The sequence below is a fragment of the Antechinus flavipes genome, chromosome 2 (assembly GCF_016432865.1).
Source record: "Antechinus flavipes isolate AdamAnt ecotype Samford, QLD, Australia chromosome 2, AdamAnt_v2, whole genome shotgun sequence".
In the NCBI taxonomy this organism is placed as follows: Eukaryota; Metazoa; Chordata; class Mammalia; order Dasyuromorphia; family Dasyuridae; genus Antechinus; species Antechinus flavipes.
Genome location: NC_067399.1, coordinates 553109459 through 553122095, shown reverse-complemented (window position 1 = coordinate 553122095; position 12637 = coordinate 553109459). Strand labels below are relative to the sequence as shown.

The following is a 12637-nucleotide window of genomic DNA, read 5'->3' as shown; positions in this document are numbered from 1 at the left end:
AACCTGAAGCTTGGAAACAGTTCCCTCTCCACAGACAGAGCATTACCCAACTTAGATGGAGTAACACACACTCATTTGGGTATAGAAATCTATATTTATAAAGAAAAAGAAGAGGAAAGTGATATGAGGAGGCCATACTGATAAGAGGAAGGTACTGATATAGAAGGCAGTGGTCAGAAGTGAAAGACTTTTGAGGAAGGAAAGAGTAAGAGAGAGAAGAATAAATCAGGAAAAAATAAAATGGAGGGAAAATATAGTAATCAAAGCTATTAATCTGAATAGGCTAAACTCACCCATAAAACAGAAGTGGATAGCAGAATGGATTTTTAAAAATTCAAAAATATGTTGTTTATAAGAAATACACTTGAAAAAGAGAGACACACAGTTAAAAATAATAGGTTGGAGCAGAATCTATTGTACTATATCTAAGGTAAGAAATGGAAAAAAAAAAACTCATAGCAATCATGATCTCAGAAAAAAAATAAAAGTAAAAATGGACTTAATTAAAAGAGATAAGGAAGGAAACTACATCTTGCTAAAAGATATCATAGACAATGAAGTAATGTCAATACTAACTGTATAGACACCAAATGACAAAGGATACACATTCTTAAAGGAAGAGTTAACTGAATTACAGAAGGAAATAGACAATAAAACTATACTAGTGAAAGTATACTTTTCCCTCTCAGAAGATAAATTTAACCATACAATAAAAAAGTAAATAAAACCATGAATAGAATTTTTAAAAAGTTAGATATGACAGAACTCTGGAGTAAATTGGTCTAGAATAGAAAAGAGTATAACTTTTTCTTGAGTTGTACATGACATCTTACAAAAATTAACTATATATTAGACCATTAAAAACCTTACAAAGGCAAAAAAAGAACTATTAAATGAATCCCTTTCAGACTATAATGCATTAAAATTACTTTCAATAAAGGGCCATAAAAGCATAGATTAAAAATTGATTGTAAACTAATAGATTCCTAAACAATGAGTAGGCTGAAGAGCAAATCATAAAAACAATCAATAATTTCATTAAAGAGAATAAGACAACAAATCAAAATTCATCAGATGTAGTCAAAGCAGTACTTAGGAGAAATTTTATTTCTCTTAATGAGTATATCAATTAAAAAGGGAGAGAGACCAGATCAATGAATTAGGCAAATAAAAAAATTTAAAGTTCCTACTTAAACAATAAAATGGAAATCCTGAAACTCAAAGGAGAGATTAATAAAATTCAAAATTAAGAAAATTATTGAAGTAGTCAATAAAACTAGGATCTAGTTTTATGGGGGGAAAACCCCAATAAAATATATAAATCATGGGTTAATTTGATTTAAAGAAGAAATATCCATATGAAAAATAAAAAGGTTGCATGCACTTCGAGTGAAGAGGAAATTAAAGCAATTATTAAAAGTTATTTTGCTAAATCAGTAAAATTGATGATCTAAGTGAAATGGATGAATATTTACAAAAATATAAATTGCTGGGATTAATAGAAGAGGAAATAGGTTACTTAAGTTGCTCTATCTTAGAAAAAGAAATTGAATAAGCCATAAATGAAAGCCCTATGGAAAACCTCTCAGACCAGATGGATTTACAATGAATACTCCCAAATTTAAGGAAGAATTAATTCCAATACTATATAAATTATTTGGGAAAAATGACAAAGAAGTCCTGCCATATAACTTTTACAACACCAATAAGTTGTGGATACCTGAACCAGGAAGAGCAAAAACAAAGAAGAAAACTATAGGCCAATTTCTCCAATGCATAATAATGCAAAAATTTTAAATAAGATACTAATAAGGCTATTATATAGCAATATATCACAAAGAATATACACTTTGAATAGGTGGGCTTTATACCAGAAATGCAGGATTATAATGACAATTCTAACTAAATTAATTTAAATATTCATTGCCATACCTATCAAACTACCCAAATTTTGTTTTATAGAGCTAGAAAAAATAATAACAAAATTCATCTGGAAAAACAAAAATTCAAAAATCTCAAGGGAATTAAAAAAAAATGTGTAGGAACGTAGCCTAGCAATACCAGAATTCGAACAATATCACAAAGCTGTAATCATCAAAACAATACTGGCTAAGAAATAGTGTGATAGATGAATCAGTGGAATAGATTAGATACATAAGACACAGTAATAAATGACTTAAATAATCTAGTGTTTGATAAACCCAAAGACTCAACCTTTTTTAGTAAGAACTCACTATTTGACAAAAATTTCTGGGAAAACTGGAAAACAATTTGGCAGAAACTTAGACCAAATCATACTGTATACCAAGATGAGATCAAAATCATGGATACATGATTAGGCACAAAAGGTGATTTAAGCAAATTGGAAAAGCATGGAAATTTTTACCTATCACATCTAAGGATAAAGTAAAAGTGTATGACCTAACAAGAGATAGCAATATTGGATGTAAAATGAGTAACTTTGATTCAATTTATAGTTTTCCTATATTAAAAAGATTCTGTACAAACAAAACCAATAGAGCCACTGTTGTAAACTAATCCGACCATTCTGGAGAGCAAATTGGAACCATGCTTAAGCACCATAGAACTGTGCATATCCATCAAACCAGCAATATCATCACCGGATTCATATCTCAAAGATTGATGGGAAAGAAAACAGGAACTATATGTACAAAATTATTTATAGCAGCTCTTTTTGTGGTGGCAAAGCATTGGAAATTTAGGGGATACCCATCAATGAGGGAATGACTGAAGAAGTTATAGCATCTGATTATGATAAATACTATTGTGGTATAAGAAATCACAAGCAGGAGGCTTTCCAAAGAATGTAGGAAGACTTATATGAACTGATGCAATGTGAAATGAGGAGAACATTGTACACAGTAACAGCAATATTGTAAGGATGCTCAATTATGAATGATTTAGCTATTCTCAGCAATACAATGATACAAAATTTTAAAGAACCTATGAAAAATGCTATCTACCTCCAGAGAAGGAACTGATAAAGTCTGATTGCAGGACAAAGTGTACCTCTTTTTAAAATTTTGTTTTTAATTTACTTTTGTTCTGTTTTCTTTTGCAACAAGATTAAATATGGAAATGTTTTATGACTACACATATAGCATTCATGTTAAATTACTTGCCTTTTCAAAGTGAGAGGGAGGGAGAGGATTTGGAACTCAAAATTTAACAAAAATGATCAAAATTTTTGATGTAATTGAGAAAAAAAGAAAAATCTATAAGACTTCTGTATTTACTAAAACATTTAGTTGGAAGGTAGGCTCTAGCTATACAGAACAATTCCATAGGAAATAGGAATTTTTTGGTAATAAAAGTTTTACCTGCAGACTTGAGACTTTTTTTTTTAATTTTATTTTCTTATGAAATCATCTTCTGCCTCTGTTTTGAAAGATACTTGTTTTTTCTGACTAAATTAATCAATGGGCATTTATATGCCATATATCTGAGATAGTTGATGGGCTACAAAATGAAAGTGAAACAGTTGTTTTCTTTTAAGGGGTTTATATTCTATTAGGTGGGGCTACGGAAACAATATCTATAAGCCTGTCTTCTTCAAATTGTGTGAATACATTGTTTTGTTGGGTAAGACACAAGCAGTGAGAGGGATAAAGAGTTTGTGGATGTCCTTTAAAGAGAGTTTTGAAGGAAAAAAGAAATTTTAAGAAGCATGGAGGAGATTAGGGATAAATTTGAGGTATAACTAAGACCCACTGAAAGGACAGAGGCAGGAGATGCCATTTAGAACATGTGTAAAGACTGCAGCTCAACAATAGAACACAGAAAGGGGAGCACTATTATAAGGGGCAGTTGGGTTAGCATGGCTTTAAAAGCGAAACAAAGGTATTTATATTTCATTCTTAAGAGCACTGGGATTTCTTTAGAATTCATTAAATAGGGAGGGACATGAACAGATCTTTACTTAGGGCAGCTGTAAGAAAGATGAATTAGAATGGGGTGAGTCATGAGGCAAGGAGATGAATTAAGAGGCTGTTATAGTTCAAGAGATAATGAAGACCTGGATTATGGTGGTGGCCACTGGGAGCTGCCATGGATGTAAAAATGACAAGACTTAGCAACTGACTGCATATGTGAGGAAAAGAGAGTAGAAACTATAAAATAATAATAATAATAAAAACAAACCTGAATGTTAAGAGAGGTAGATGTGCAAAGAACAGAAATAAAAATAGGGAAGTTTGGTCTAAGGCTGGTTCAAGGAGAAAGATAAGTTTTAATTTGGACATGGTGAATTTGAGATACCTACAGGTTTAATAAGTAGTTAGGGGTTACACTATTACTCAGGAAAAATATTAAGAATCTACATCTTATCTATAAGATTTCAATATATCAGAGTTATCTATATAGAAATGATCACATACATAAAGATTGAATGATTATTAGAGAGACGAGATCATTGTGGAGGAAGCCTTCAAGCGAAGATGGGAGAGGATAGGATCAAGCAGGGAACTTGGCCACCACAAGGAAAAATGCCTCCTCTCCATCAGAAATTGAAAAGAAGGGAAAATGGTGATGCTATAAGGTGGCTTTGAGATGTAGAGAAGGAGGAGAAAATGAACTCATAATGAATGGCCTAAAGAAAGTCTTTGTTCTCAGCTGAGTGGGGGAAAGAATGAATTGAAAGGCTTGAGAAGAGATTTGGAACAACTTTTATAGTGAGTGAGAGAGAACTGATTAGGGAGTAGTAAAAAGAAATTGCCTTGCCTTGGTGAGGGCCCAGCTGAGATTAGCTAATATAAATTTATAGAAGATCCTATCAGTTCAATGATATGACATCCTCCGGTTCTATTCAGCAGCTGGTAAATAGGAGCAGAGCTGCTGGATGGTGGGAGTGATCCAGGGTTCTGGTTTGGAAGATGAAAACACTGAGTATATAAGGAGGGGGGAAGTGTTTTGAGAGTAGAGGACAGTGTAGACTTAAACTGGTTAAGTACAGGGTGAAGATAAAGAATCCAGAGAAAGGTAATGTACTGGGAGAATACCGAGGAATTAGAGGTATTGGTGAAGATGAAAAATAGTTTGAGAATAGTTAAGACACAGGGAGAAGCAGATTGATGTGATAGGAGCTTACCGTGTTGATTAAAGATGACTCATTCTGATTCCAGCACATTTTCTGCAATAAGCTAAGAATCTTGTAAAGCCAAACTCTGTATCTGACATTAGGTATGTGTTTGATTTGGTGTGTGTGCCGGTGTTAAAAAGACCACAGAATGAAAATTACTAGTTCTCCCTAGACTTAGTGAAAGAAGGTATAATCAAAAAGTATGGGCAGGGAGGGGAATCTTAGACCAAGCTATATTCAATAAATCCCTACTCTGACATTTATGGGCTGTGTGATTGTGAACAGTTTTTCAGCTGTGAAATGAAGGTACTTGCATAATCACCCCTCCTGGGCTATGAGGAAAGAGCTTTGTGAACTTTTAAAGTGCTGTGTAACCATGAGCATTTATTAAGTAAAAATACCATAAAGAGGCACTCAGAAGACTTCCTCTGATAGGCCATCACTCAGGTTCTTTATAAAGAAAAACACTATGACTATTTTCCCTCTGTTTTCTTATATACTATGAATAGGGCACTAGAGAGGAATTATTGTCTCTTTTTTCTTTGTTTATTTCTTGTATGGGTTTAGATAAAGAAAGATTAGGGAAGTTAAGTAGAAAGAAAACTAAGTATCAGCTTATATCTATTAAAGAAAACAACCCTTATAGTCAAATAGGAGAGAGTTAAAGCCACTGGCTGCAAAAAAGATTTTGTATATCTTGTGAAGTAAAAATCTGTTTTTTGATCAGAAGTTAAGGGGGAATTGGAAAAAAAGCATTCCAAACAAACCAGGATTAGAGCATGAGTGAAATAAACATTAGTGAGACGCACCAAGTTGTACCTAAATAATTACACAACCGTAATTGTGAATATTTTCCAAATGTTGCATTCTTTATGCATTTTTTTATGTTTTTAGCTTTTTTATGAGCAATTAGATTCAGTTAAAAAAAAAAAAAGCATGAGTAGATTATATGTGAACCACAGACAATTAAGGTGCTACTATTTAGCTGATGATAGCATAGCTTATATTTCAGAATATCTAGGTAGATGTTGAATTTGCAGAACCAAACAAATGTTTTACTTTATTCTTCTTCTTAAAATACCATGATGAGTTACTTTCAACTTAAAAGGGGATATATTCATGGCAATAGAGTAAGAATTTTGCACATTGAAAAAGTTTTGCTTTCGTCTCAAACTCATCTACTGAATAATCAGAAAAGGGTCACCTTTTGCAAATTCTTTTCTGTCCTTTCGTTCATTAAAAATGGGCTGAGTACTTTTTTTTTATCCAAAATAATTCCAACTGTTTGGCAAAAAAAAAAGGAACTTTAAAAATATTTTCCACACTGAAGACTGTCTTGGATTTAGCTTTTTTGAAAAAAAGAAGTACTTTTGATGGAGGAATAGAGTTTGCACTTTATTCAACTATTTTTTTGTTTTGTAGCCAAAAAATCAAAATCATTAATGTAAAGTGTGGCTTTTGAATAAAATATAACCACTAATAAAATGGTATTTCCAGAATCAGTATTCAGGGTTTAAACTTAAGACTTAATTGATCTCTTTCCATAACTTTTTTTTTTTTAATAGCCCATACAATTTGTAGTTCTGACTTACACATCGAGAAGCTGACCTTCCTAACATCAACTTTCTGCAATATAAAAATAGTGCCATAGGACATAAGAAAAATCTTCTAAACCAATTTTCTCAGAGTGATTTTCTACAAGAGTTTTTATACATAAGGAAAACAGGAATCAAATATCAACTCTCTTAAAGGATCAAACCTCTTTGCAGTTCAAAAGGAATCTCAAATGTTTGAGCTACAAGGACCTTAAGAATACTTCTTCAGAGTTTCTTAACTTTTTTTGTGTCATTAATTCAGCAAACTGATGAAATCTCTTACAATAATGTCTTTAAATGTCTAAAACAAAATATCTTAAGTTCACAACAGAAAGCATTTATATTAAAATTCAAGTCCATAGGCCCCTTTCCCCCACCAGGTCAAGAGTTTTTAGTTCATTTCAATACTCTCATTTTATAGATGGGAAGACTTAGCCTCAAAGAGAGCAATATAATTTGCCCAACATACTAGAAACTGGACTAAACCTCCAACATATAAATTTCCAGGTTATTTCCTTTGTAATCATGCAACAACCATTTATTAAACACTTAATATTTCTCAGGCATGATGCTAATCATTGGAGGAGATAATAAACAATATGTAGCATAACACAGAATATAATTACTGTATAATAACATGACAGCAAGCACCATGGGCCCCAGATTATTTCAAGTATTAAACTCTTGAGAGCAGTAATGATAAAGAAAGAGAAGAATGAAGAATTAAGTAGATTTGAAATAATAAAGATGTTTCTTTTAATATTATTGGACAGATCCTTAACATTCTGTTTACATTTATTAAGTTCCTAGAAGGTACTTGATATATAATTTTAGGTTCTTGAATTTCTTTCTTGAGGTAACTCCTCTCTATTAGAATTAGATAATATTCTTGGATTGGTTACCAATCATCTTTAGCAACTGATAATATCTTTCATGTGTTCTGTACCACAAGAATGAGAGATATCCCTTACCTATGCCATAGAAATATTGAAAAACTTATAGAATTGTCAATAATGAAGTGCTTTGTAATCTTTAGAAAGTAATAACAATACAGAATATTTTTTACTTTGATAGAGAGTGATGTTAGATTTTAAATTATCATCAAGAAGGATGAAATCTGAGGAAATTTTAAGTTGAAGTGACATAAGACATTTTCAGCATTTAGGACTTGCCTGAAATTCTTTATTTACATAATTGCTTATTTCTAAAACCTTTTATTTTTAGTCTGTATTAGAAACAAGTCTATAAAAATTGTCTATAGAGTTAAAGATCCTCTTCCAATGACAAAGGAGTAATTATTCAATCTTGAAAATCTCTAATTTGTTAATTCTATGTATGATACAGGGGCAATGAGGTGGCATGGCGGATAGAGTGCCAGGCCTGGAGTTGGGAAAGACCTGAGTTCAAATCAGATCTTAGATATGTGCTAGTTGTGTGATCCTGGGTAAGTAACTAAATTTTGTTTGTCTTAGTTTCCTTTTCCATTAAAGGAGCTGGAAAAGGAAATGGCAAAATCATTTCAGGATCTTTGCCAAGAAAACCCTAAAGTCACCAAGAATTGGACACAATTGAAATGACTGATCAACAATAACATGCCTGAGATGTAAAGAACAAAAGATAATAGAGGGTGATGAGATTTATATTTTGGATAATGACTAGAATGCTAAATAGCTGAGATTCCACTCTGTTCAGATCTATTACCCAATAATAAGAGCTTTTTATTTTCAAAATATATGCAAAGATAGTTTTCAACATTCATCCTTGCAAAACCTTATGTTAAAATTTTTTCCCCTCCCTTTCTCTTATCCCAGACAGCAAGTAATCCAATATGTTAAACATGTGTAGTTCTTCTAAACATATTTTCACATTTATCATGCTACATAAGAAAAATGAGATCAAAAAGGAAAAAAAAAGTAAGGCAGGAAAAAAAGAAGCAAACGACAACAAAAGAGGTGAAAATGCTATGTTGTGATCCACATTCAGTTCCCACAGTCCTCTCTCTGAGTGTAGATTGCTCTCTCCATCACAAGTCTATTGGAATTGGCCCGAATTATCTCATTGATGAAAAGAGATCCATCACAGCTGATGATCACATAATCTTGTTATTGCTGTGTACATTGATTTCCTGGTTCTGCTCAATTCACTTAGCTTCAGATCACATAAATCTCTCCAGGTTTTTTTGGAATCATCCTGATGATGTTTTTTCATGGAACAATTATATCCATAATATTCATATACCATAACATATTCAGCTATTCTCCAACTGTTGGGCATCCACTCAGTTTCTAGTACCTTGCCACCACAAAAAAGGGCTGCTACAAACATTTTTGCACATATGGGTCCTTTCCCCTTTTTTATGATCTCTTTAGGATCAGACCCAGACTGCCAGATCAAAGGGTATGCACAATTTGATAGTCCTTTGGACATAGTTCTAAAATTGTTCCCCAGAATGGTTGGATCAGTTCACAACTCCACCAACTATGTATTAATATCCCAGTTTTCCCACATCCTCTCCAACATTTATCATTATCTTTTCCTGTCATCTTATATTGCCCAATTTTTAATTCAATCAGGATATTGTGCTTACCAGACAAAACTAGTTAGGTTTGTCACTTTAATTAAAGGTATCAAATACCTACCTTTGACCACTCTGATGCCTCCCAGATAGAAAGGCAGTCACGGCCCTCACAACTTTGAACTGTTGTTGGTTTGTGGCTGAGGCAGTAAAGATCACGGGTGTTAACATAGGTACCGTTCTGCAACTGATAAACACAAGTCACCTCCCGGTGCTGAATACCCTTCTCACAGGTTGCTGAGCAGGGACTCCAGTGTCCTGTCATCCACCTGTACAGAGAAAAAGAAAAAGATTATGGATTACAAAGTTTGCTCTGGGGTCCTTTCATACATTATTGAAAGTAGCATGGGGAAATGGATATAGTAAATGCAGATTGACTAGACACAGTCCTTTGTGAGGTTGAATTGATCAGGTCTTTAAAATTTTATGAATTTGCCCCCTTTCCTAATATTTCCTTGAACAAAATTTTGGCATGATCTCATAACTTCTGGGAGACCTGGAGAGATGGAAGTTGAAGAGGTGAACTAGGAATAAGCAACTTAGTGAGGCAAATACCCTGAATTTAATCCCTTTGTAGATCTACAAATGACCTTATAGGCCATCTAGTCCAGAGCTCCTGACTAATACAGGAATCCTTGTCATAATTTCTTGACAGATCATCACTTGCTTGGATATTTCTAATGATGGGGAGCTCCTCCAGTTTGCAAGGTGGCCCATTTTCTTTTTGGATGTATCTTTTTGGATAGAAGTTTTATCTCCTATAATTTTCTTCTATTTCTGTCTTAGATCAATTGGGATAAGAAATGAACTTACCATTTGATTAATTTAGGGAATGCACACATGAGGATTTTTCCTCTATCAAAAATATAGGCTGTTATTTTCAAATAACTTGATCATAGGCATACAGTCAGTAGGTATCACAGGGAGAATTTGAACCTAGGACTTCCTAGCTTTGAGGATGCCACATTGTCTTTCCTTTGATTCAGTACATTAATAAATGTACTCTCTGCTTCATGTGACAGCCCTCAAATAGCCATTAGATGCTTTCCCTTTTGTTCTCTATTCTTCAGTATTGCTCACAGTTCCTTTGAATGCAGATCCCAAAAATCGGAATCAGAAGGGATCACAGAGGCCTTTTAGTCAAATTCATTCCCACAGATGGATAATTTTCACAATATACCGAAAAAGTGATTATCTCTTTATGTGAAGACTTGGGAGTCCAAGAAATTCAGTTTTCTCTTAGATAGCTCTAAATGTCAGCAAGTTTATAACTACCACTCTGCAATTTCTCTCCATATTCCTTGTTTGGTCCTCTTCCAAATAGAAATGTCTAATACCACTTCCATGTTATAATCCTTAAAATATTTGATCACTATGAAATTAATAATTTCATTGCCAGAAATCATTATGTTCCTCCCCACCCTAGTAGATTTAAAAAAGGTCTTTTCTCTAGGCTAAACATTTAAGTATCTTCAACTGAATCTTGGGAGGTATAGTGTCAAGGTTCTTCATCTGTCTGGTGATCCTTCTCAGAATGCTCTTCAACTTATCAATGTCCTTCCTTTAAAAAAAATGGTACCCAGCACTCTAGATATATTCTTGATAGAGTACATCAGAATTATTAATCCCCTTATTCTGTACTTTTTGCCTCTCTTAATACAGCTCTCTAGAGCATTAGTTTTTTTTGGCTATCATATCTTATATTGCGCTTGCAGTCCACTAAGCCCTCCAGATATTTATATTTCAAATTACTTTAAATTACATAAAGTCTAATCCACTTGTGGAAAATGGAAAACTATGCCTAGGACTATTCCTTGCCAAAAAAATGAAGCACTGAGTAAATGAAAACTTTTGAAGAAGTCAAAGGATGATAAGTGCTTACTTGTGCTTAAATTGTACAAAGCAAAACATTTTGGATGTAGATAAAAACAGCATGGTGACCAACAGTGGAGGATACAGAAAAACAGAAAGGATCTAATACAGGTTAATAAGGAAGACATTGAAAGGGAAACAGTAAGACAGCATTATATAGTATCAGGAGACCTTGAGGGGTTGGAGCTGTTAAAGCAATAAACAAAGTTCTTAGAATAGCCAAGAAGTGAAAGGAAGAATGTTTCTTGAAACAAAAATTGAAAAAAGGGGGAGAATAGTACTTGGAATTGTAGAATTTTAGAGTTGTGAGTAATTGTAGAAGTTGTCTAGTCCAATTCCTTCATTTTACAAATAAGGAAACTGATGCCTTTCCAAAGGAGTGATATGATTTGCCTAATTGAGATCATATGGAATTGAGACCCTGAAAGATAATTGAAAGGTGAAGTTTATCACCTTAGAGTTTCCAGAACATATTAAGTTTTGTAAATACATATTTGTAGAAAGTCATTTTCCATAATTTTCAAATTCAGGAAATTTTTTGAAAAGCACTAAAATTTTACATTGCAGAAGAAATGTATTTCAGTGCTAAATCCAATACTTTATTATTTTTTAGCAGAAATAATATCAGTTGTTTCTTACATGACATAATTGCAAAGTTCCTCTTAAATTTTGATACATAGAATAGTGTACAACAGTGTTATATCTATGATCTGATCAGTACAGAGCATGTAGTGGAACACTATTAACCTACCTTAATACTGCAGATATTCTTCCATAATATAGTCTAACATTATATTTTGTTTAACAGCTATTACCAGACATTTACAATTTTGTGGTTAACTAAAATATCTACAGGTCTATTTTTTCTACGTGACTTGTGGTCAAGATGTATCCTCTCTAGTTTGTATTTGTACAATTGACTTTTTGAATCTATATGACAAGACCTTATATTTATAACTATTAAATTTAATCTGGTTGGACTTTGCACATAATTTCAGGCTATTGAGACAAATTTTAAAAATGTGAGTTTAATTGACTAGAACTTTGAATACAAAAGACAGCATTCAGGAAGGTGAATAGTAAGAGAAATTTATTTCTACTTAAACTATAAATTAGGAGAACCAGAAAGTTGGTATTTTGTAATCTGTTATAATAACAAATTTGTCCCAAGCATTAAACAATAGATTCTTGGCTAAAGGATACATATAAAATGGGATACTGGAAAACCAAATTTTAATTTCATGGGCTCTACATGTTATAGTTTCATCTACAAAAACAATTTAAAATTTTTAGGAGTTAAATTCATTTACCTTGAGATAGTTTTATTTTCCATAGCCAGCACTTAGTACATTCCGAGAAAAAAAAAATCTTTGGACTTTCAGGTATCAGGTTATCATCCTCATCATGATTATTAATAATTATTATTACTGTCATTTCACAGTTATAAAGTGTAGTACCTTTATTCTTGTGAGGAGGGGTTTTACATCGTATGACATG

General features: G+C 32.8%; 1 protein-coding gene across 1 annotated transcript in view; it reads right to left on the bottom strand.

The window, feature by feature from the left end:
* Positions 1-12637, bottom strand: part of ADAMTS17 (ADAM metallopeptidase with thrombospondin type 1 motif 17) — a 507844-nt gene that overhangs the window by 28961 nt on the left and 466246 nt on the right. The window contains exon 19 of the mRNA XM_051980996.1: positions 9333-9537. Coding sequence (XP_051836956.1) covers positions 9333-9537 — 205 coding nt within the window. The remainder of the gene's footprint in view (positions 1-9332; positions 9538-12637) is intronic.